This window comes from Corapipo altera, unplaced genomic scaffold, assembly GCF_003945725.1.
Source record: "Corapipo altera isolate COAL_440 unplaced genomic scaffold, ASM394572v1 0, whole genome shotgun sequence".
Lineage (NCBI taxonomy): Eukaryota > Metazoa > Chordata > Aves > Passeriformes > Pipridae > Corapipo > Corapipo altera.
This window is the reverse complement of record NW_020884872.1, coordinates 67,405,980-67,432,318: the sequence shown is the minus strand read 5'-3', so window position 1 is coordinate 67,432,318 and position 26,339 is coordinate 67,405,980. Positions and strand designations below refer to the sequence as shown.

Sequence of the window (26,339 nt, the reverse complement as noted above, 5' to 3'; positions counted from 1 at the left end):
GAAAAAAAAACCAAAAAAAAACATTCTGACGCAGGGAGCTTGATCCCCGGGGATAGGGACCCCCCACGGAATGGAGGATAAAGACTTTAAGCTTTAACTCCCTACAACTCCATGGTGTCAACCATGGTGAGCGAGTAGGGGTGAAAGAGAGACCCCCTGCATTCTCATGAAGAGAAAGAGAGATTTTCCAGCTATAACAAATCAAAACTACTGCCTTAAAGATAAGAGACACTTCCTAGTGCTGCAGAAATTAATTTGGAAGAGCTGTGGCCTGAAAGTGAAAAGAAGACTTCTTTCTTTCTGGACTTTTTTTTGAAGGAAAGGAGAGACGGCCTATGTATATATATATTGTTTCACCATAGAAGAGATAGTTAAAATTGTTACATATATGTATTAGAGTATTTATTAAGTAATAAATTGTAATATAATTCCCTTCCCCCATACTGAGTTGTGCCTGTCTGAAAACTTCTCTACACACATTAGAACAAATTGCAGAAAAACTTTTGAAATTAGTTTTTTGAAATTTTTTTTTCCAAACCACCACAGCTGAGCACCTTCTTAGCAAGTTTGCTGCTGATGATGAAGTGAGAGGAGTAGTTAGTATACAGGGAGGCAGGGCTACCATTCACAGCAGGGTGTACAGCCTGGAAAAACAGGTTGCTGAAAAAAACCTAAGCAAATTCAACAAAAAACAAATGTGAAGCCTGATATCTGGGATGGGAAAAACCCATGGATCAGTACAGGCTGGAGGCAGTAACCAGAATGCAGCTTCATAGGAAAAGACACAGGGGTCTCTGGTGAACAAGCTGCCATGAGCCAGCAAGACCTTGCAGCAAACAAGGCCAAGCCTGGGCTGCCTCAGCAAGGGCTTGGCCAAGAGCCTGGGGAGATGGTTCTTCCACTCTGTTCAGCACTTACGGGACCACATGCTGGAGTGCTTAGCTTTCAACTCCCAAGAGCTGCCTTAGGTCAGGGACTGGCACACGTGGCCTATGTTCAGTCTGGAGAAGAGATGGCATAAGGACATCTTAGTGCTGTAAACAGCTATGTAAGAGGAAAGTGTAAAGAAGACTGAGAAGTCAGACTTTCCTCCAGTGTGCATTATGGAAGGATATGTGGCAATGCACCAAAACGCATATGAAAATCTTTGGCTTGGTATAAGGGAGAAATATTTACCTTTACCACAGTCAAGCTGGGCAAAGGTTGCCCAGAGGGGCCATAAAGTCTTCACTGTTGGAGATAACCAAAATGTGAGCAGAATTGGCAGAATACTGTGCTCCAGCTGGACCTGTTTTGCAAAGGAAGGTGGATTACAGACCTCTGGAGTCCCTTCCAACACCATTCTGTGGTAAGCTGGTCAGCATGTTTTAGTAGAAGGTACTTTTACCAATTCTTTTTAAAGGATTACAGATTCAGTCAAGGAACATTAAGAAATAAGCTGTTGTAAGTTGGTTTTAAACCAGCATTAAACAGACCAACCCACTCTTGGAATCCAGGGTAATCTATTCAAATACAAGGGTTTAGACTTGAGGTAAAAACAGTGGTTTATACCTACAGAATGCTGAAAATGCCACAGACAGCAGTAGCTTAGAATGACTTGGAGATCATTAAAAGTAATCTTCCCAAGACCAGATTCGAGATCAATATTAGAGCAGAAAAGACTTTGAATAAATTTGGAAATAGGAATGCATTAGGAATAGGGTAGTAGTTCATGCAGTACACAGTAAGGAGTCTTATAAGACTTCTAGGACTGCCATACATCAAAAGATGTTCAGTGTCCAAATAAACAAAATCGAGCTGTGAATAGAAAGCAAACCTAAGATATGAGCTTTAGGGAGCTTAGTGTATAAAAGGGAGAGCTGAGATAAGGCCGTAAGTGTGAGAAGACTGTTGCATACGGTAGAGGAAGTGGGGAGAAGCCTATGGATTTGCTACCCTGGGCCAAACTAGTGACAGCTGAAGCAAAGTAAGTTTGGTAGCATCATAGTCAGCTGTGAGAATTAACTAAACTTTGGAACAATGTAAAAGGGAAGATCATGGATGTATCACTTTACAAACTGTAAAATGGGGTAGGCATCATTAAAGGAAGTCTCAAAGTAGATAAATACTATTTTGAAAGACTGGGTACACACGAACAGAACAACAGCAAGTTGAGCAGAACAACAATGCTTGCCTGATACCGATGGCATTTAAATCTTTTTTTACTCTTGGTCTCTTCAAGACCTTGACCTTAACTGTTGTTTTAAAAGAGCATGAGCTACACACAAAACCAAAGTGGGAGAAGGAAAACCCAAATAATACATCCCTATTGTAAATGCAGTTCATAGCAACAAAAATGCTTTTGCTAGTGTGAAGTTTTAGTAGCCTATAACTGGTTACATGTGCTGGCAAGTGGCAGACTACAGTAACAGAAATTGTTGCAGTGTACTTTAGATGGACTTTTTTAGTTTGAAATATTTTAATTGATGAGCTTGTTTATATTGCAGACATACCTCAATACTGTTATTTTATTACTTCAAAAGTCCTAGTTTTTCCACTCACTAATCCTTACAGAAGCTTCCTGTCATAAAAAGGTCAAGAACAGATTACCCAATTTTAATTTCATCTTTATTTCCATAAATCAAAGTTAGACTTCAAGTGGTTAGATCCTTGTGTTTCACATTTCTCACCCTACAGCAGCTACCACAAAATGTGCACCTATTACCATTTTAATAGACATTAGTTGTTACTGTGTTTTTTTTAATCTGATACAAATATCACTTGCTAACAACCATTTAGTTATTTTCTCCATTTACATGAAATGGAGATAAGCTGTAAATTGATGGCATTCTGTTTGTTGCAGGTACAGCCAATATTAGAATATGCAGCAGCTTTAAAACTCAATAGTGAACTGTTAAAATAAGTAGTGGTGCCAAAGCATCTCAAGGATTTGACATACCCAGTTATTTTACACTGGGCTACAAAGAGGATTGCAAATCTACACAGTTGCATCTATTCTACACACCTCTCTCCATTAAAAGGGCTTGCCTTTGTACCCTTTTTAAAGACTTCATACCCTTGTGCAACTATGAATTTAATGGAATAAAGATGATGACTGTTAGAACTATTTGTTCAAATATATACTGTCTTCCATTAGGAGGCCATGATATATAATCTGAATCCTTCTGGATTGCCTGCAAAGTACAGAATGCACAGAAGTTCCTAGTGCATTCTACAGAATATTTTCAGAGAAAAATAATTTATGCAAAAACATACTTCTCCTCTCTACATAAAAATCTGAATTTCAAAGAATCTTTGTATATTCCTTATGGAGTCAAGTGGAAAATGCATTTTTCTAGAGCTGTAAATACTATCTTTTAAAAGAAATGCTTGGTATCTTTGGTTTACTTATATGCTGGATGAAAAAAAAAAAGTTTAAAAGGGAATAACTGCCTAGTTACCTGAGGTTCACCTTTCATTTCTCCTAACATGAACTTTGGATAAGATTAGCTGTTTGGTAGCTGAAAAGATAAATTCTCTATAAAACAATGAAACCCAATGCTTATTTTAGTAATGCATATTAAATAAGACAAGGCTAGGTTAGTAAAACTAACTCAAGGATCATTATAAACCCAAAACTAATAATTCTACTTGTTCCAGAATTAGTAATCCTACTTTTTCAGTATCACCACCTTCTTTATAAAGTGTTACAAAAATATTCACAATAGTATTACTATATTAATCTATTATTCCATATATTATTTTGAAAAAGTGCTTACAGAGGCAAGTATATGAACTGCAAACTCATAATCTTCCAGCTGCCTAAAGCCCTGATCCAGTTGTTTAAAATTCTTGTTCAATACAGAACAAGGAGTTGACAACTTTCATTGTTTTCTATGAATGCTCTCCCTATTTTTACATTTTCATGTCAAATTAATTAACAGTTGCTTGGAAAGTACAGTGTGATTTATGTTCAATTGCAGATGAGCAATGCAGTTACTTGTAAATAGGAAGTTTCATCTCTAATGTAAGGTTTTGAGAAATATTTAATTGCTTTCATTTTTTACCCTTCTTCTCATTATCCAATACTTTATATTCATCTAGCACAGCATGGCCAGTTTCCTTTGCAGTTCTCTTTACAACAGCTTTGATACCAATATTGTCAATGTTAAATGCTGTCACACCAACATTGATTGCAGAATTCATAGCATTGTCTGTAGCATGGCCAGCATCCTCTCCATACCTAAAGAAAGAGAGCAGTTTTGTAGATTTGTATACTTAGTTTTTTAATCTTCACTGGAATTCTTTTGAAAGTTTAGGCATTACCAAGAACAAATAATAAGCACAGAGCTTGAATGTCTTAAGAATAAAATTAGAAATTATAAAGCCATTTGAGTAAAGGCTGCTCCTCTATCAGATGGATTACCCTTTAAAAATACCAATGTGCTTCTGCCCTTTTTCCTCAAAAAACCTTCCAGTTTTCCTCTCTCTTTTCTCTCTAGTGTTGAAGAGTAGAAGACATCTATGGAACCATAAGAAGGGGAAGGGGAGAGAAGTGCAATAACCTCCAAGTCCTTACATAATATTCCTATACCCTCTATATAGAAAGCCAACCGTATCCTGGGCTGCATCAAAAGCAATGTGGCCAGCAAGTTGAGGGCTGTGATTCTGCTCCTCTACTCTGCTCTGGTGAGACCCCACCCGGAGTACTGCATCATATAAAACCCCAAAAGGCTCGACACAGCTATCTTGAGGCTATGATGAAAATTATGAAGAGATAAAAACCTTTGGTGTCTCCCATGGGGTGTGGGTCCAGCTTCTTTATGCTTTAGGGCGAAGTCATTAGTGTCATATTAACTACTTAATATACTCAACTGTACAGAGAGTTGAGCACTGAAGGAGGACAAGAATACAGTGAGGGCAGTAACTCCAACTGTTCTGGGCAGCCAGACATTTCCCCAGAGAGCACTGCAGTCAGACAAACCAGGCCAAAGGGAAGTATTCCTGGCAGCATCAGAATTCCAGCAGTCGCCAGAGTTACTTTTCCCCTATGTTTTTTATGACCAGAGATTCTTTGAGGACCTCAAAATAAAGCCAGAGAGAAGCACAGAATATCAAAGAATCCAAAAATCTATAATGTTATCAGTTCAGCAGCCAGAGCATATGGCTGGAACCAAGAATGAAACCGAATAAAAAGAATTAGTGTGTTTTTTTGTTTTGCTTTTAATTCTCTGACAGAGCAACAGCCTTGAATCACCAACACTGGATCTGCAGATCACAGAATTAATCTCACAGCAAAGTGCAGTATTTGTCAATTTAATTAATTATTTTCACCTCAGGAGCATCATAATCCAGTATATAATATCAGTAAAACAGGTAACCTCATTTAAAGCAAGACTCTAGTTTATCCAGTACAGTAAAACTAACAACTTCTTAATGTCTGATAACTAATTTTTTAGTTTGCCAGTCTCAATTGCATAATTAACTTTTTTTTTTCAAGAAAAAAGTTGTGCACAGCTATATACTGCATTTATTTAAATTGTTTGTAAAAAAGACAGTAGCATGGGACTTGAAGTATTACTTCTGAAGCTATGTTTTCCCCCAATTCTGATCAACATGCAAATGATGACCATCTCTATATAATTCCAAAGGTATTGTAGCTAAGTTTTAGCCAAGTTTTTTTTGATTTAGAGGCACTGTGATGGTGCTCCTTTTATGTTGTTTCCATTAAGGGGAATTTGGCTCATTCACTGGTATTTTTAATGGCAGAAATCTTTGTCAGTGACAAAAAACAGCTTCCAAAAGAGAGATTATGTAGAATTTTAATACAATTATAAAGATAGGTTTTAAAGATTAAATATCATTTTCCATTGTATTGCAATTAGCTGCAACATTTAATTACTTATTGTTTTTCACTGAGTATCTGTTGTCTGCTCATCTCCATATTTTCTGGTTTTATATCTAAAACAAAAACATTAATTTGAATTTATGTAAAATGAGTACCAGTACAATACCTCCTGACATTCCTACCTACTGAAAACAAACATTGGCAGTAAAGCACCACTGACTAGAACTTCACTGTCTGGCCTCCTATTTGAAATGCATCACAACACAACCCTGAACACCAATCTGTTTAATACTGTATGCTGATATTTATCTTGTTACCTTCTGCTAGGAGCCTGTATGCACCTTCAGCCAGCCCTTTTTAATATCTCTTTTGCTATGATTACCACCTGTTCAATTTAACCTACATGCTTTGGCTTACTCTTCACTTTCTATTAAACCTACTGCACTTTTTTTGAGGGGTGCATTTCCTATCTTTCACAATTATTTCAATTCCCTTTTTCTCCATAGCATCTTCCAGTATGTGCACTCAGCTTTCATCTTTCCATCATCTTAGAAACATCATCTTAATCCCAAATGTCACTTTCCTCTTCCCCCACTATCTTTTTCTAAGAACATCTGTATTTTGCAAGTCGAGGCTGTTCTATTATTGCTATTTATGCCTTAGATTTCCTTACACAGTTTTCTTTTCTTGTACCTCCTCACTATAGCCAGACCTGCTGATAGATGAAGTTCTTCCATCTTTCTTAACTTTAGCTAAGTTTGCAAAAATTCAGAATTAGAGCCAAGAGGTTTAATCTAGTAACTTTTTTCATAATGACATTATACTGTAGAGCGAAGATAAAAATCTGAACATTATTTGTGACAGCCTGAAGCTGTAATACTTCTACGAGAGAGCTAAAAAAATACTTCACACAGTCATTCACTCATTTCATATTTTTGCTTACAAGAGATGCTCATTAGTGTGCACTTAGCACCTTATCATGTGCTACATAATTATAGCAAAGCAGGTATTTCAGATAGTTTCCCTGCACTTTCATAAGCTCTTTTTTTGCCATTATTCAAACAGAATGACAATGTACCATAGAAGATAAAATCAATAAAAATATAACTTACTTGTATTTGACAGTTTTTACAGTCTCAGTTGAAACACTTTTAGCAATGCACTTCGCTGCACTTTCTAAACCTTGCCACACTGTTGAAAACCCTGTAAAAATGATCAGCTTGAGTTCACAACTTGAAAATGATGCAATTTTAAAAAGTATAAAGAATTTTTATTACCTTGAACTCCACTTGCTGCTACAACCAGAGCACCATCAAAAGTGGATTTGCCATCTTTATCTTTCTTAAGGGATTCTGGAACTAATTTGCTGCCATGCTTCTTCACATGTGGAGCCAGCTCCCTTCCGACACAGCTCGCTATAGAACATACTCCTTCAGCTGCCATGAAACAATGGCATGCAGATTATTTAGTAAGAACACAGAACATCTTTCCTTAAAAATCTTTACTCCTAATTAGAAGAAAGCTTCACTGAAGTTTTAAGTGTTGCTTCTATTTAAATATGCTTATTTGAAAGACAGACTTTAATCCACACAAGTACCCAACTGATACAGAGCAACCTTATTTTTCAGATTCTGCACAGCTTCAGATATTAAGAAACAAGTAAGGTTGGTCTTATGGCTAAAAAGTGCTTTAAAAGAAATACATACACATCTCACACTTCAAATTTCAAGAAACTGATTCCATTGCCTTGTTATCCCCAACTTGCAGATAGGGAACAAGCTGCTGCTTTCCTGACTTGTCTTCTGTAGAAGACTTTCTTACAATCATTCCAGCTCTTCAAAGTAGTTTTATAACAACGAGCACAATTTTCTTTAAAACTTGGTTGAGTCACTAGACTGTACATATGAACATTATATGCAATTAAATAATGAAATGAAGTTACTGAGAGCTGTTAGGGTTGCCAAGCACCTGTGAACACCAGGCCATTTCTATTTGGAAATTTATATGTAGTCAAACAGATTTATTTCAAGTGTGTGAGTTTAAAAATATATACAGTGACAAGAGAGCTTTTAAAATACATGGTTATCAACTTAAGAAAAGAAAGAGACAATGTTCAAATTAACTGTCTAAAAAGATATCTGGAGGCCAAGTAATAAATACTAATCCTGAAGCATGTCTGTTGCAGGAGGTAACTAGGCACAAACTACTGTTCTCTGGATTTCATCAGGTCAGTTCCTCCACCTGTTAACTGGCTAGAGAAACCAGCTCTCATTTTATGAGGTATTTATTATTTAAGGCAAAAAAATATATATATTATTAGATGGAAATTTTTACCTAAGAATTGGCTGACTTTCACAGCTCCTCCAGTAGCCTGTTTTGCTACATGAAGTCCCTTTGCTACAGTTGGATTGACTTCCACAGGTTTTTCTTCTGGTTGAAGGTGTTCTCGCAGCTTAGAAGCTCCTTTGTGAATAGCTTTACCAGTATATTCTGCTCCTTTCATTAGGCCCCAGCTTACCCAAGATGCACCTAAAAGGCAAAAATTGCTTTTCTCAGGATGTACAATTTTACAGATTATGATTCCTACAGCTATCCCTCCTCTACCTCTGCAACACTGACTTTAGAAACAGTCCTGATTACATAGTCTGCATTTATACTCTTCCCTGAATGGTCCAGCATGAATTCCTACATTCATTTCTGCTCCTAAACCACCGCTTTTGAAATTAATTTTATTTAAGTTTAATACAGTCAGCCTTCATCCAAATGTCAGCTTAATACAAATAATAATTTTCTTAACATATATCCAAGCCCCAGCTAGGTGAGAAGTGATAGAATGGCACATCTCAATGCTATTAACACTCATGAAAACATGCAACCAAACCCTCTAGTCCTCCTTGCAGATTCATATTTATTACAGTCAGCTAGTGGTCATTAGTATATTCCAAAGGCACTCAGAGGAAAAAAACCCACATGTTTATCTGCAGAAATCACAACAGGTGCCTGCTGTAATATAACTGCTCATACAGGGGTAAAATTGTTCTGTCACAATGGTCTGAGTCACAGGGGGTGATATCCTAACAGTGTCACATGAGGAGCCAGATTGATTTGCAATGAACAAGACTGTTGGCAATGGATATATATTCTGCACTGTTTTTATAAAGCTCATCAAGGCATCCTTTAGATGACCACAACTGGAACTAGTGAACAACTACTTCTGACCACTCAGCTTCTACCAACACACAGAGGTTTATATTCAACACAGTGCTCTTATTACAACAGTACCTGACAAGATACCATGGGCAACCTTTTCACTCCATTCTGGTAACTCTTTCTGATTTTCTGCTCCTTCGGGTTGTGGTTGGATATGTACAGTCTGAGGCAAGTTAACTGCATCACTAGAGGCTTCTGAAGGCTGACAAGTGAAAGCAAAACATCTGAGAATCTACTTCGCAGCTTATCATCAGGATCATACAACATCCATTATCAAATAATATTAATGTTGTGCATGCCTTGGGGAAGTGTGGAGAAACTCAAGGGAAATTTAAGACGCAATTACTTTTGCACCAAAATGCTACACATCCAGAAAAGCTTATCAGATAGGTCAGCATTTTAACTACACTTTCTTCATCCAGCTACAATGAAAATATTTGCTTGCCAATATAGACATATGGTCAAGGAGCTGAGTAGGGAAAATTTACAGTACAAGTTCACTAGCAAAACAGATAAGAGACTTGCCCATCTATCATTTTTATCTTAGAGAGAAATCCACTTTGTTGTTATTCAGCATAAGAATTGCAGTCTTTGGTCAGCGAATCCAGCTGCACTAAGGGAATGCAGCTGTCCTGATTGTTTTTTTTCCTCATCCTTTCCTCCCAAATTAAAAAATAAAGGACATGATTCATGCTGTGTGCTGTTTATGCTTTTGCAGACTGGCACAGCCAAGGCTCACACAATGCTGTGCATGATACTGCTCCCTATTTAAAGCTGGGTGGACAGGTTCTGTGTGATTTCGTGTCAAACATTACAGTTTATGGAGTAGATGTTAATCATTCAAACACAGCAACCACCAACACAGGCCATTTAGTGTTTCTAAAAAGTGTAACATCACTTTACACATATCACAGACAATGTACAATGAAACTTTAATTACAGAAAGCAAAAAAAATTGTAATAGATCTAGGTTTTTGTTAAGATTCGATTTTTAGAACTTTTCCAGTGTAAAAGTAAATGAAAACCCAAACCATTTCAAAGATTGAAAATACCGCTAGTTAATGACAGATAGAAAGAAAAGAAGTTTTTGTTTAGATTAAACCCATTGGCAGAACAGAATACACAATATAGAATATTTGCTATTACATGGAATTCCCCTGAAACATTTACTGGACATAAAGGCAGGCTATTGCCCATAGTTGACTGCTGAAGTAAAACAAAACCAAACCAACATTAACAGAAAAGAGTACATTAAAACTTAGAAGGTTGCTACCCAGAAGGTTAACACTGTATCACTGACATATCACAATTACTGCTTGACAGCAGTGTGAAATGTTGTGTTCAAGAAACATTTTCAGCATGTGACCAAATTACCTCAATAAACAGCTATAGGTAAAAACCAACCAAACAAATAAACAATTAAAAGACCCAGACTATGTTCCAGATGTTATTTAGTTACACCACAGTTTGGGTCACTATGTAGAAAAACTGTCAACAAGACTTCTGAGGACTATACTAAGGAACAGAAATGGATTCTCTAATAAGACAGGTGACTCACTACTATAATTCTATTAAATATAGTTGTCAACTAGATCCTCATGAATACCATGTAAAACAGACACATTAAATGGCTATCAGACTAGGCTTTGAAATATTTGTGCTATATCAGAGTTTTCAAAACTCCTGAAATATGCTGACTTGAAAAATGTGGTAGCCTGCAGTAACTGCAATTGCTCTTAACAAAAAACAACCAACCAAAGCAAAAAAACCAAAAAGCCAAAACGACCCAACAAAAAAACAGCCACAGGACACAGTATACATTGCTGCTGTCAGTCAAATCAGCTTTCTAACATGCATTCCAGTGACTATTTTATTTTGTTTACTATAAATTTTGGAATGACTGTCCTGGCGTTTACCTGGACTTTGTGGCCAGACATCTGTTTAAATTTATCTTCAAAATGCGCTCTCTCAGTTGCTGGGAGCTCTGAAGATAACCCTAATCTCTCATGGGATCCTGGCACCTGTGACATCGTATCAGGGAACATTAACAAAAACACGAAGTTTTAGAACAATAAGGAGCTAATGAGATATCAAATTTGAACCCCTACTACGCAGGAAAAATGAAAGCATTTTATCCATTGAGTCCTGCACTGAAATAGCCAATAATTCTGCAGTACTTTCCCCTTTTAAGTAAAAATTAGTGGCCACCTGTGCTGGTGAAATTCCCTGCTGAACTCGACAGGATTTATACCATACCAGAACTCCACCCTCATGGCATGCTCCAAACTGGTCCATCATCACTGCATTCAACTCTTGGCTGATTCAACAAAATTCTCTCTTTCATGAAAACACATAATCTTGCTATGAGCTCTTAAGTAGTTATGGATTACCACTCTTCCTGAAATGGTGCTTCACTGCTCTTACAGTAACATTTTGCACCTTGTTTCCAGTCACTGTATGTTATCGCACCTTTGTTAGATTATGGGGGGTTTTTTTCCTGTTTTCTCTACCTGTCAATATCTTACTGCAATAAGGCACCAGATTTATCTGAGATCCTATTTGAGGCAGATTTTTGAAGTACACACTATTTTCACAGATCTTCTCTGAGGCAGCTCACCATTTTTGAACTGTAAACACATTTAGGCACCATACTCCAAGAATGGTATCATCCATCATAATTTGTGTGCGTGTGTGTGTGTGCACACAGGGAAAAACATGCTTTCTCCTGAACCCCAACTTTTATTTTGGGTTCTATGTTCTCTTTTGGAAAAATAGAGAAAATAAACAAAATGGTCTCCAACTACGGTCTGTGCTTACAAATCAGTATTATAAAAATTCTGTACTCCCATGTCACAGGATCTACGGCTTCATTACACAGCTGCTTAATCTTGGCCTACTTTATCTATTTCTCACTGGTCAGCTTACCAAGCAAGACACAAAAATCTGCAGTTCTACACAACTAAATGTAAATGTGAGAATATATTGATGACTTATACCTTTCCTTATTGGTATAAACAGGCACCTCAGAAATTTACCTGGATTCGAAGGTCAGACATCTGTTTTAAGAGATCCTCAAACAGCTCTCTGTCAGCTGCTGGAAGTTCTGAAGACAGCACTACTCCTACATAGGACCCTGGTATCTGGGACATTGTGTCAGGGAACATGTAGACTCCAGTACTGCAGCACAGAACAGGAGACTGGTTACACATTAGAGGATACAACCAGTCACAAACCTAGAAAAGACAAGTACATGAAGGAATTAAAAGATGCTTTTAAAAAGAAAGACAGACAGAGCATACTGATAAGCACCACAAACTTAATTTTCCATAAAGTTTCTAGTGAAAGGTTCCCTGCTGACGGCAGGGGTGTTGGAATGAGATGATCTTTAAGGTTCATTCCAACCCAAACTATTTTATGATTCTATGATGAAAAATAAAAAGCCTTATGCCATCTTTTAAAAACAAAAAAAAGGAAAACAATCTCAAAAAACTACAACCCACATGACTCTGGAAATACAACTCTTCATTAGTTCTGACAGTCTAATATAGAGAAAATATTAATTTTCACAGGACTGTAATTCAGGCTGGTACCCTCTTAACTGAGATCTAGTCTTGAGGTATAGAAGGTATAGAAGTCAATGAAAAGAACTGCCAAAAAAGTCAGGATTCACAGTGCCTGTACCATCCTGTAGAACTCAGGGCAGGTTTATATGATAGGATAAATAAAATGTATGGCTGTCACTGGCCTACTGCTGAAGACTGCTAACACAGGTGGAGCTGAACCAGCAGACTCAAAACCAGGAAGTAGTTTTTCTGTATGAGATTTCCAAGAGCCAATCTTAGCAAACACAAGGAGATCCAAAGTCAGAATCCACAACGTTCATTACAGAACATGCCCACATGAAGCAAGCAAGGACTGAAAAAATACAGATAATGCATCTTTTTTATTTGTAGTTCAGAATCTGTACAAAATGGGCCCTCAAATTCCAAATTATCAGTCGCCCTAACTTCAATACCTTATCACTAAATGAGAATGAAGTGAGTAGTTTGCAAGCCCATTTGACACTGACATGTTACAGTATGTGAATCAATATGTCTTCTCTATGTGAAGGAAGAGAAGTTAATTTTATGAAATGAAAAGATGCGTTCAGTCAACCCCTTTAGAAAGTGGGATTCACCAGAACAGTCGGCACTTGACAACCTTGGGAAGACACAGAGGTACTTTTCACAGAAAAAGTCATAAAAGTGTATACTTGCACAAAACCATTTCTGCAACATCTAAACATTCTTCATATTATCAGAAAGATATTTAGGCTTTGAAGAGCAAGAACTGAGGAAGATTTCCTGTTAAGAGTTTTATGACAATTCTTGAAATTTTAATTAAAGGCGAAAGTTATTTTCCTGTTACCTGAAGAAATGCAGGTGGACGATTCTGAGCTGCTTCACTATCTGTATCCAAGAACTTCACAATGCGTAGATATCCAGGATATGAAGGAGCACTAACCTGCCCATCAGGAGTCACAAAAAATATCTGTACTCCGTGGGGAATCAAGATCAGCTCGTCTGCATCCACTCCCAGGTTTTCCAGGGGAGGTGGCTGAGTACATTTGTTGTAATAGTCCTCACCTACAGAAGAAAACTCTCCAGAGTCTGTGCCATAAGACACAGTAAAATGGCCATTGGTAGCTTGAGGAGTATAGGCAGGAGGTGCTTCATTTGGCAGACAGAGAGGTTTTCCAGAGGATGGACTCATAGCTGGAATTTGACCCTGGCTCACAGCTGCAACACCTCCATCTGCTGCAGATGGTTGACTTGGTGCAAACAGAGAATTAGGGGCAGGTGGTCTTTCTGGCTTTTCTTTGGAAGGAATGGATGGATATAACTTGGGCACCCCAGGAGTGGCATCCATCGTAGCAGGACTTGCTTGTACAGGTGGGGTGTTTTGCTCTAGACTGCTGAGTCGAGCATGAACATTTTGCAGGGTCTCCCTCATCTTCTGCTGCATTTGCCTGGCAGACTCCCACTGGGACCCTACACACGCAGGACCCTCTGATGGAATGCTAACTCCTCGGAGCAAGTGGTCAAGCCCTTTCTTATAGTAACTTCTTGCCTCTTCCTTCTGGCCCAGTTCATCTGTATTCAGTCCTTTATTGATAAAAATAAAGGCTTTCCTGTACTCTTCATTAATAGCTTTAATATTTGCATCTTCTTGCATAACTGGATCCTGCAGTTGTTCCATTACTGCAAAATGAAATAAAAATCAATAAAAATATTCATCAATAAAGCCAAACGATGTTTACCTTAGAATAAAATGTCTTCTTAATGATAACCATACTGCATGTATTAGCAGAAATCTATTTGCTTGGGACAGCATCTGATATATTATGGTTATCTCCTAATAACATTCACATTGACATGATTCCAAGACAGCAAGGAATCTACAACCATCAAATCTAGTTACATCAAAGACGTTTATTTCTTAAAAGTTAAACATCAGAAGAACATGGACATGCCTGATATTAAAACTTTCATCTTAAAGATCAGTAGCAAACAGAGGAGTAAACAAATAACTTAAAAAATTTAACTTTTCCAAAAACATCTCTAAGGTATTAAAAAATTTAGTTAACATTTTGTCTATTTAAATAAAGGCTGAACTAACAAACAGTACATTTCTATTTGAATAATTTAAGAGAAAGCACTCAACATATTTAAACAAATCTTGATCAGCTTCAGCTAACATCAATACACAGAACTGGGAAATAGTATGAACAGGTAAAGCTGTGCTTTACAGAATGAAAACAGGGAATTACTTATTTCCTTTACGGTGTTTATAGAGTAAGAAAAGACAATTTGTTTTACACTCCTTGCTCCACAGGTGAAAAATAATTGAAAGTACCAAAATGTACAAAAGGTTTCAGGTTTTAGGTCTGTTTTGGAATGTATTCCTCAAACTGCCTCATATATTTCAACAACTGAAGGGCAGAAAAGAATATGGTAGGTTTATTTGAATTCTAAACTGTGTAAAATCATTGTTTTAATGGTATGCAGATTCTCAGTCTTGGCCAAATGCAGAAAATATAAATCATTCTTGGACTAAGATAGTGCTTACAACATACAATGTAAAAAATGCCAGTGATCTGTTTTTTTGCTGGTAGCCATGAGAGGCATTGTCAAATCAGAAAAATCAGGTAATTATACTAGAAAAGACTGTACCATGAACAACAAAAATGTGATACTATATAAAAATTCATGGCCTGGCTTTGCGAACGAAGATTTGGGAAGGTCTCTACCCACGTTTGTTGCAAGCACGTTGGTGGCTAAAAAGGCCAATACGAGAGAGGCATGTCCACTTGCAAAAGGCACAGCAGAAAGACTCCTTAGATGGTATATTCTGCAAGGCACGATTCTTTCTGCGTTGTCTTTTCTATAAAAATTAAAGAGCATATATTTTCAAGCAAAACCATGATTCTCTGTGTAAGATGGATGAAAGAAAGGAGACATCTGTCAATCACAATATCAAACTACAGAAAACATGGGGGTAAGTAAAACCCAAGTGCAAAAATAAAAACGCTGCCATTGCACATACAGAAGAACTAATGTCCCTGTGTGCAGCTCTGGTGAGAACTCACACAACTCTGAGCCACACTCAAGGAAGCTGCGCCGGAACAGGAAGAGGTGTGCAGAAAGTTACTGATTTTTTCTGGATGAATTGATCACTTTTCCCTAGAGAGATGTAGGTTTGGCTTACCAAGCCAATACAACAAAAGCTAAGAGATTGGATTAGTCTACACAAATATAATGGATGAAAAGAAGGAAGTAAATCAGTAAAGAAAAAAAGAATTATTGAAATCCAAACTTTTAATAAAATCCCAAAATAGTACCTGCTTTTAAGTTTATCTAATGTCTCTTCTTGCTTTAGTCTAATTACCAACTAAGTAAAAAAAGAATATATATATATAAAATCTGGAAAATATCTTTCCTCTAGTCCAACAAATCCAGAGAAACTTAGGAAGTGCAGGTCATTAAAAGAGGTTTAAAGAGGCAAAGATGAAATGCTGTGCTCTACTCCCACACCCTTTATAATCAAAATGCAGACAGCACTTATATGACTGATGCATCTGCATCACACAACAGAAATGCCATGTCATCTGGAATGCATCTGTTCTCATGATGTGACAGGATCCAATTTCATGCAAAAGACAAGATGTGTGGTTTCAGTCCAACGACAGACAGACATAGCTAGGAATATGACAGGGACAGCCTGAGAAGGCAACCCACATGGAGCAGATCAGCAGTGACTCAAGCCACTATGCTCACTGTTAATTCCCCATCACGTAGCAGAAAATGAATCTTGGGCTGTAGGAGATTTTTCTGATTGATTGCAGTCAGTTACTGCCACCAGGTTCAGAATCTTTGATTCATACACTGGCATAAGTGTATATTTAATAACCTCCAAGGACATCAAGTTTTAAATTTATAAGCATGCTTCTGACAAGCACGACAGCAAACAATTATAATAAAAATAATTGGAAAGAACTCTCACGAGTTTGTGAACATAACTGGGTCCTTACACAAAAGATTATACTTAATCATGCAATATATTTTATGATCTATACAGGAACCATTTAGACATGCGTAACTGAATTATTTAGAGCAAAAGAACCCTGGCAACTACATTATCTTATGTCAATGCTTGTATTTACTACTGAAAAATCCACTGTTCAAGAAGAGTATAAAGGTGAAAAAAAATTTAACATCAAAGACCTCTGACTTGAGAATTGTAGGTATGTAAACACAGAAGATGTTTAGAAAACAGAGAAAGGCAAGTTTTATCTATCATCACAGTTACTTCTATATAAGCAAAATTTAGTGATTTGAGACTTTTAGTGCCTGTATACCCAATCGTGCATAAAGTCCTTTCTTAAGACTTCAAGTAAATAATTCATTTGTGTGAACACAACTGCAATTCTATAGTCTATTTGCCCCATGTATATTGATTTGTTTATTCTGGGTGAGGTTAAAGCGAAGATAATTTACAGATTTCAAATAATTCTTTTGTAACAAGAAGAGACATCAAGTAAAATCCTGAAGTCAGAGCTACATTTCAACTGAATAGTTAATTAATTTATTATTCATTGTACACTTGTCATACTGTCAGCAGCACTGTTCTTGCTAAAGCTCAGTCTTTATTAACACCAGAAAAGGTCTGTAAGAAAACAGAGATGTCAGCACGATCAGTGTCCACACAGCACTAGTGCACAGCGGAGGTACAAAAGCTGGCTCAGCAACTTGGAAAAGTGGGATTGTTGCAACTCATCTCTGATTGTCTGAAACATCCCAAATTCGCAGTATATGTGCAGTGTAGTTACTACCAAATTATGCATTTGGGTGGCAAAGCACTTGGAAATGGAGGAAGGAATTCAAAGTAGATTTTAAGTTAAACACAACATGACTAAAAGCCCAAAGAATTGAATTTCATTCTCAGTAACTTATTAAAACTAATGCAAAGTAATGGATGGTATAAAATAAGCACACCTACTTGCTCCCTCACAACACAACAATAAATATTCTCTGAAACAGAACACTGAAGTAGCATTCTGATCATATGCAAGGAATATCCTCAGTCATTACTATTTTCAATGTATGAACTTAATATAGTATTTAAGTGTTCTGTATGTTTTAGTATTTTTCTGTAATCCATTTCCATACAATAAAGTCTCATTTCCTCTGTTTTAAAGCAAAGTGCATATGAGAGCACTGCAAGCCAAGCTTTGGTCCTGTGGCCAGTTCAGATCGGCCCAGATCTGTACTACTTAGTGCAAAACAAGATTTAGAGGAACTTGTCTTGGAGAAAGCACGTCCAACACTGAGCTAAGAAAAGAGCTAATGGGCACTGTAGATTATCACAGATCAATCCAGCGCTTGAGCTCATTCCATAGCCCTTTTTCTTTTATCAGTCCAGATATACTCTGTGGTTTTAAATGTCTTGACCAAAGGAGGCTACAGTGCAACAGAGAAACTTGAGTTTGATATTGTAAGCATCTCAACTATCTGGATGACCATCCTTCCCCTTAAGCAGCAAAACCCACTTCATTAAACAGTGGCACAAGGCAAATATGAAGCCTAAGACTTATTGAGAGGATTAAACATCCTGACTGACAGAGGTAAGACATTCTTTACAACTCACTACTTTTGAAACATGGGAGGTATAGGGGAGGAAAATGCAAAACAAACAAACAAAAAAATACCACCCTTAATCCAAGAGCTTTTCCTATTTGTCAACTGTTTTCTATCAGCCACTCGTTAGGAGAACTACCATGCAGATAGAACTGTTTAAGACTTATTTCTGTAGAGAAGGAGCAATTAAGAAAGTATTAGTAATTTTCAAGAATTTAAAGAACAAACTGAATTAGAATAAATGTTATGTGGAATTTAAAACAATACAAGCCAGGTACTAGCTGATAAATTTACCTTTTCATGTTTTTAGTTTATTTAAATTAAGAAGCCCTTAAATTTTTCACTAAGTGCTGGCCTACAGCTAGTTTATAAGCAGCTAGGGCTAGATGATATCACAGACCAGACAACAGAGAAAGTCAGTGATCTGATATACGACAGTAATTCTTACTCTCAAAATTACCAGATACTTCAGGAAACTCTCGTCCTCTGACATTTCAACCTACACCTCAGGCTGGTATCCCAGCACCTACATTCACCCAGCCAGCAGGTCTAACTTTCCTCTTCTCAGTACTACTGCTGTCTCAAGCTGTTTATGTCCAAGTAATTGAACTTCCTTCCCGACTCCTTGGTGTGTATCTCCATCACATGCTTTCAACGCAGAGCTTTTAGGCTACTTGGCACTTCTCTAAAAGGGAAATTGAAAAACCAGTCGGACAGACAATGCCCAGCACAGACATCGTTCAGAGCACCGACATACAAAAACACTGCCTCCCATTCCATGGCCAAAGATTTCAAGGTCATCATAGGAAATTCAGTATTACATAAGATTGCTATTTAATACTTTTTCATTATCTGTGTGCCTGCCAGTTTCTGATCATTGCCAACATTTCTACACATTCGGACAACTCAAAACTATCTAACACGAATCCTTTAAAAGAAAAAGACAAAATACAAGGAGCAGTTATACAAAGTATTCTGACAAATAACCTCTCGCGTCCATAAGGAGACACTCAATACATTATTTATCACCATGGCTACTTCAACCTGCCCTGATCACACCTCCCCCCGACCCTCCCTCCCTCCCTCCCACCTACCACCTGCCTGCCCGCCGCTCTCCCGGCCGCCCCGCTGGGCTCCCCGCGGCTGCCCTGCCCTGGCCTGCTCCGTGCCTGTCCCGTCGCCCTCCGCCCGCCCCAGCTGAACCAGCGTCTGTGTCCACGGGCCCCCGGGGGCATCCGGCCCCGCGGCCGCGCTCACCGAGCCAGGCCCCGCCGCCGAGCCGAGCCGAGTGAGCCCCGCCTGCGCCACCGCCTCCCGGGTCAGGCGGCAGCGGGCGGGGCCGCGGCTGTGGCGTCACCCAGGGCCCGGCGGAGAGCGCTGGGCCTGGTACCGAGGGGAGAACCCCTTCGTGACCGACCCGGGAGCCCCTTCCTAAGTCTGGCAGTGACATTTCATACAATTAATAAATAATACTGAATTATGCAATTTATCCTGTTTCTTCTTCTTCTTGTTTTGGTTTTTTTTGGTTTTTTTGGGTTTTTTTTCTGGGGGGGGGGGGGGGGGGGCAGGCTACACAGAAGATTAAAAATGAGAAATTGGAAGTGCAGAAATAGAAAGCAGTGCGTCTTTTACTGTATCCATAATTAAACAGTTTTTTTTAATGCTCTTGCTCTTTGGAAGAAACAGATGTCCGCATGTTGGATTTACTTCCCCATAAATTAATTTCTCTGGGAACAGGGAAGATAACGTCTCTTTTGTCTTCTGTTTTTTGTGGCTCACACCACCATCAAGCACTAATGTGTCAAACTGAAAACTAATGTATAGCCCCAGTGATAGCCAGTATTGTTTTTTCTATTGTTTTTCAGTGGCCAAGGGGCTTTGCCTTTGTGATAAATTGCATTAGTAATTTGATTGTATGTAGTCTTTTCATCTTTGCTGTAACTCTCATTAGCTGAGTGTGTGAATGTGTGTACAAAAGTTCATATACCCAAAATCTAGCTAAATAATTGATATCAGTATCCAAAAGTGGAAAAATAAGCCCTAAAAGCTGTAATTCTGAAGATTAAAAGTCTCCCTTTTCATGTCACGTTTTCAAATTTCATTTTGACTTTTACTTTAATTGTGCCAAAATGACTAGCTGCATTGTTTGGAAAGATGCCTTGTTTCCAGAGGTGGCTGTCTCAAGGTGGAACTCGTTTCCCAGCCTGGACAAGGTGGAGATGGCTATCACCCTGAGTGCTGGGCTGTGGGACAGGGGAGCTGCATTTGTGCACTGACGGTGTGAAAAAATCCCAAAGAAAAATTATCTCAGTAAATTTCCAGCACTTGCCTTAGAACATGAACACTCATGTTATCAATGAAACTTGCAACTTCTCAGTGAAACAGCTGTTAGAATTTCTGAATATAATATGGCAATATATTATTGCTTTGCAACTTTGATAATCAGTGCTAAAAATCTTCTGCAATTTGACTTCCACATAGAAAATTTCTAACCAGGTTAAATCTAGCAAGGGTGCATTCTGTGGTGCATGGCTCTTTACCTGAGCTAGCTCTTCCGGAACTCGCTGAGTCTGGGGCATGTTGAGGCCCATTAACTTGCTTTCTCAGGTGCTGTGATGTGCATGTTGACTGTGAATCAACCTTTGACACACTCAGGACCACAGAACACAGGAAATTCAAAGTAAACATTGTGTTTAGGTAGTGGCAGCCCTGTCCATCCCTGCCCTGGCAGATGGGTTTACCTCTTAGCTTCATTTAGCTCCAAAATATCTCTGGAAGTTCGTTACACATTGTAGTTTCTAGCATAATGTTTATCTAGGAATTCTCTGTTTCAAACTTTTCACATGCCCACTCTTCGCTTCTTTTCCTGCCAACAAGAAATAGAGAGCAACCTGGAGGAGAGACGAGCTGTCCACAAAATCAGGGAGAGTTCCTCTCTTCAAACATCAGTGAGGGTAATATAGTGAGGATGATGTTTGTATATGAAGCAGTATGCATACAGATGAGGGTTTGGACAGGTGGAGAGGGCCATAAACATTTGTTTAAACAGATGGTAGGATGGGCTTGGGTAGCTAGATGTCCTTGAATTACATTATGTGCATATATGCAAGTTTTGCAAGGAAATAAAAACCAGTTTTGTGATGAAAAGTGGCACTCTCTTCTGAAGCAGTGCTGCAAGTCAACAGAGGGACATTTTAATTCTTTTTTTAAGCATGCAGGGGGTATCTTTACCAACGCTGTTTCGTGGGAGCAGGCCTTGCAAGGTCCAGAAGTCGGTAAAGGGCACAGTAGTGTCACAAGCGAGAGAGGGATGAGCTGGTCAAGTGTGCACCAAAGCCACCTAGCTGTGTGCTCTGAGCTGTCAGGAGCATGCAGGCACATGGCCCTGACAACATTTCCTATCACCAGATGCTGCTCTGCCATATCAGCTGTCTGACAAAGGTAACATTGCACCTTTTTAAAATTATGCCAGCCACTGACCTCAGAGTGAACTGGCACTTCGTTAAGGTGCAAGAACTTGTCTTCAGAGTGTATGTGCAGTGTTGATAGCCTTGAGCTACAAGCAGGGGTAATGCACTTAACAACCTGGATGGCAGAAGAGTGTGAAACATCTGAAAAGGCACCTACGTCCTGAGACAATCTCATCTAGTATTCCCGCTCCCAAAGGGTGATGGAATAACCTGCCTGTTAACAGTACTGCCTTGGGAAGGAGGAGGCTCTACCAATTCAAAGACACAGATACAGGTCCAGATACCATCTCTGCATTGCATTTGACCACTTGCCAAGCTACAGACATTTTGTGCAAGGTTTTGTCCTGCCCTTCACTGTGAGCAGTCATTTGCATGTGTGCAATCCTTAAATCTGTCTATATCTGCTGTATTGTTATGTTGAATAGGAGTACCCTCAGAGTAAGCACAGAAAACTTAGACCATTTTATGGGACCCCAGATTTAACATTTCTCACCTTCAGAGGTTCTACAGGCATGGTCCTCAAGTCCAGCCCAAGGAAAACTTTTCTGGAAAGGGATCAGGGTGCTCTTGCCGGGTCTGCTAACAGCAGGGCCTGCAGCAATGGGGATAGAAATATGAGAACTAAGGAGACAGATGAGGGACCAGCTTAAATTGACTGGGAGTTCAGTTTGTTAATTCAGCAGTACATAAAGTTGACAAAAATGGTCAGAAATTAACAAAATGGTTAGAAGAGGAAATACCAGGGAAACACCTGGCTCTATAAAGACTAGTGGTAACAAAGCTCTTCTGTTGGATTGTTTATAAACACATTTCTGCCAGGACAGACGGATGTAAAGCTGGGCACCACAAAACTCAAGTTATTCATACATGTTGATTACAATATTGAGATGCTGCTTGTTCGGTTCAGAGAAAAGATAAATTCAAATGCTGATGGAGTCAGTATTTCATCATGCCCCTTTATGGCACTTTGGAATACTGGCTACTTTATTAGATAGCAGCTATGTGTTTTCCAGAATGATTTTACATACTGTCATACTGCAGAAGGCAGCAGAGGTGGTGAACTATATTTATTTCAGCACCGAAGTTGGAAGGGCACTTTGCACTTCATAAGTCTGGGAGTGAAATTTTTTACGATTAATAAGTACTGCATTTTGCAATTTATCCTGGGGGTTTTTGGTGGTTGTTTTAGGGATTTTTTTTTTTTTGGGGGGGGGGGGTGTAAGGCTACACAGAAGATTAAAAATACAAAAGTGAAAGTGCAGAATTAGAAAGCAGTGCATCTCATACTGTATCCATAATTAAACACTTTTTAAACACTCTTGATGTTTGGGAGAAACAGATGTCTGCATCATAAATTAATTTTTCTGGGAACAAGGAAGATAACTTCTTTTTTGTCTTCTGGTTTTTGTGGCTCACACCACCATCAAGCACTAATGTGTCAAACTGAAAACTAATGTATAGCCCCAGTGACATCAGGTGTTTTTTTCTATTGTTTTTCAGTGGCCAAGGGGCTTTGCCTTTGTGATAAATTGAGTTAGTAATTTGATTGCATATAGTCTTTTCATCTTTTAATAAGAAGCTGTAGCTCTCACTAGCTGTGTGTGAGTGTCCATGTGTGTACAAAAGCACATATACCCAAACTGTACCAGTCCAAAATCTTATTGGCAGAATTAAGGCCCCGTGATATACTGTATGTAAGAACAACTTTCATCAAGATTTTGCCACAGATGATGTGGGAAAACACCTCTTTTCCTAATGATTTAGATAAGGCAATATGTGACCCTGTTTTCTTGTAATCTCAGCTCTTTGCAATTTGAAACTCAGACTAATCTCCTGTTGCTTGAATTAAATGGGTCTGATGGCTGTTATTTTGTAAATAACAACATGTATTCTTGCATCTTCCTTTGATGAATCTGGTATTGAGCAGTTTTTGGACTAAAGAATTGTATTAACTTGTCCTGTGCAAGGATATATGTCATATTTTGTGTCCTGTTCAGTATGGATATATGAAATACTAGTTAAAAGACATCTGCTTATGTAGATTTCCTCTCCTTTTATGTTTGTCTGTCTCTGGATAAGTTTTACAATCTAGTTAGAGTACGACTCTGTGTGTGCTAGATGAAGTAGAATTTTTTTTTCTCAGGTGGGAAGCAGATAGCTTTCCCAATAGCTTTCCACTTAGAGACTGTGTATTTAACTAGGTGGCATGTCTGTCCTGTAATTACAATATTTTTCTCCACCTAGAAAAGAAAGTTGAAGGACTTGTATATCTCCAATTGTCTTGAAATACAAGCTCCTCAAATTGATGGGCAGGAATTCAACCAGAGTGATTCTAACTATCCACTGAGTAAACTCAAACAAGAGTCTGACTCTGCACAGCTCTGTACATAATGCTCTGGGTGAAAGTGAAAATCAGTTCTTCTAGTTCCCAAGTCTGTATGCTGAGCCCACCCATATCCCTCTCAGTATGCAAGTCCTGTGCATGTGTCTTCAGTCTCTTGGTCCTTTGGTTACCCAAAGAGGTGTTCAGTAGGATGCTTGGTGAATCAACATCTTGAACATGCAATGATATTCATCCTGAAGTGGCTCCATACAGCCACAGTACAACTCAAATAGTACAATGAGAATGCTTCCAAATGGTTTATGGATCAAACGTGATAATAAGGATATTTGTTAAACAAAGTTTTTTGTAGAAATACTGACCTCTGGTAGATCTGGTAGATCAATCTCAAATGGGAAAGCAGATCTAGACTTCAATTTCCAAGTGTGTGTTTTAACTTAATCATTAACTCCATTCAACTGAAGGCATGTATAAACTTTTGAAAAATAAGATCCTGCATTCGTAAATTTGTTCACCATCACATGCTACAATTTTAACCTTTTTGTTCTTATCCTTTCAGCATGCAAAAGAGTATTTTATAATATTATAATTTCTTTTTAATAATGAATGCTGCCATCACCTCTTTAAATTGACAGAAGTGCAATTGGAATTTTTGTATCTCTATTCTGCTCTATTCCAAACTGAAACTGGAAAGGTTTGTGTCTAGCAGAACTGGACTAAAGATATGCTGATACTGTGTAGCTAGATGGCAGCATTCACATTGCTTTGAGAAAAACTATGGTTATTTAAAAGAATTTTGGAAAAATTTGGCTGCTCTGTAACAGTTAAATGGCATGGTCCTGTTTTGAAATGTGCTGCCTAAGAATGTATGAATACCTAACACATCTGAAAATCTGACCATTTCATTTAGGTGTCTAAGTTGGAGATGCATACTTTGGCCCTACAGATGAGTATGAAGTGTATATTCCCCCATTTATCTAAAAAGATAAAAATCTGATTATGTGTCTACATATTTGAAAACAGACTAATGCATTATTATATAAGACTCATTTAAGAATTTTGTATATAATATAGTGCAATAAAATACATTCTTTTTATGTACATACTCCATTTCTCTAAAATTTGAGGCAATAGTAATGGGAAAATTTAATTGACTCAACAGGTATTGAATCATTCCTAAAATTATCTTTTTTTCTTTTTCCTTCAGTAGAAAACCTTCCAAAATCATTCATTTAATTACAAAAGCAATTGAACTTAGTACAGTAAAGTGCACAAGCTATTGAACATGTCTGTAATAGGCTAATCTGTAAACACAGTGAATAGGGAAACAGTAGATCCTAAGAAGCTACTTTAAACAGCATTAGAGGGAAATATATGTTTATGATAGTATCATGAAATAATCTACAACAAGCTTGTTTTGATGATACACAAAATTTCTTCCTTTCAGACACAGAACAAAATTCTTATTCGACAAAGTCTTTCTCAACGTCTAACAAGCTCCTTCCATCTATCCCACCAAGCCTTACCGATCTCCCTCAAGCATAATCCTACCAACTCCCACCTCACCCTGTAAGGGGACAAGAACCTTTCAGAATATTATCACATTTTTCTCCCTACTTACTGAACATGGGCCAGCAGTGTGCCCAGGTAGCCAAGAAGGCCAGTGACATCCTGGCCTGTATCAGCAATGTATCCTGGCCTGTATCAGTGCGTCCAGCAGGACCAGGGCAGTGATTGTCCCCCTGTACTCAGCACTGGTGAAGCCTCACCTCAAATCCTGTGTTCAGTTATGGGCCCCTCACTACAAGAAGGACACTGAAGTACTGGAGCATGTCCAGAGAAGGGCAATGAAGCTCATGAAGGGTCTGGAGCACAAATCTGATGAGGAGCAGCTGAGGGAGCTGGGGTGGTTTAGCTTGGAGAAAGAGGCTCAGGGAGACCTTATTGCTCTCTACAACTACCTGAAAGGAGGTTGTAGCCAGGTGGGGGCCAGCTTCTTCTCCCAGGTAAGAAGTGACAGGACAAGAGGAAATGGTCTCAAGTTGCACCGGGGAGGTTTAGACTGGATATTAGGAAAAAATTCTTCACTGAAAGGGTTATCAAGCACTGGATCAGGCTGCCCAGGGAAGTTATGGAATCACTATCCCTGGAAATGTTCAAAACCACGAAGGCATGGTACATGGGGACATGGTCTAGTGGTGGCTTGGCAGTGCTGGGTTGGACTTGATGATTTTAAGGGTCTTTTCCATTGGTTCTGTTTTTTCCAATTCCACTTCTGGCTTCTTAAAAATTGTCTCTAAATGTATGAAAATGAT

General features: G+C 38.4%; 1 protein-coding gene across 5 annotated transcripts; it reads right to left on the bottom strand.

Annotated features, from left to right (window-relative positions):
* Nucleotides 1–1,485: 1,485 nt before the first annotated feature.
* SPART (spartin) lies at nt 1,486–19,515 on the bottom strand. 5 transcript variants are annotated; one of them, XM_027650734.1, is made up of 9 exons: nt 19,471–19,515; nt 13,445–14,277; nt 12,073–12,270; nt 10,954–11,058; nt 9,110–9,239; nt 8,162–8,356; nt 7,105–7,263; nt 6,940–7,030; nt 1,486–4,222 (listed from the first exon to the last, which is right to left on the bottom strand). In XM_027650734.1, the coding sequence occupies exons 2-9, from the start codon at nt 14,273–14,275 to the stop codon at nt 4,036–4,038; spliced, it is 1,896 nt and encodes a 631-aa protein (XP_027506535.1). In that variant the 5' UTR covers nt 14,276–14,277; nt 19,471–19,515; the 3' UTR covers nt 1,486–4,035. The 5 variants fall into 5 exon arrangements, with proteins under 5 accessions (XP_027506535.1, XP_027506551.1, XP_027506542.1 ...); XM_027650750.1 differs by lacking the exon at nt 19,471–19,515 and adding an exon at nt 19,315–19,390; XM_027650741.1 differs by lacking the exon at nt 19,471–19,515 and adding an exon at nt 19,308–19,387.
* Between the last annotated feature and the right edge of the window lie 6,824 nt (nt 19,516–26,339).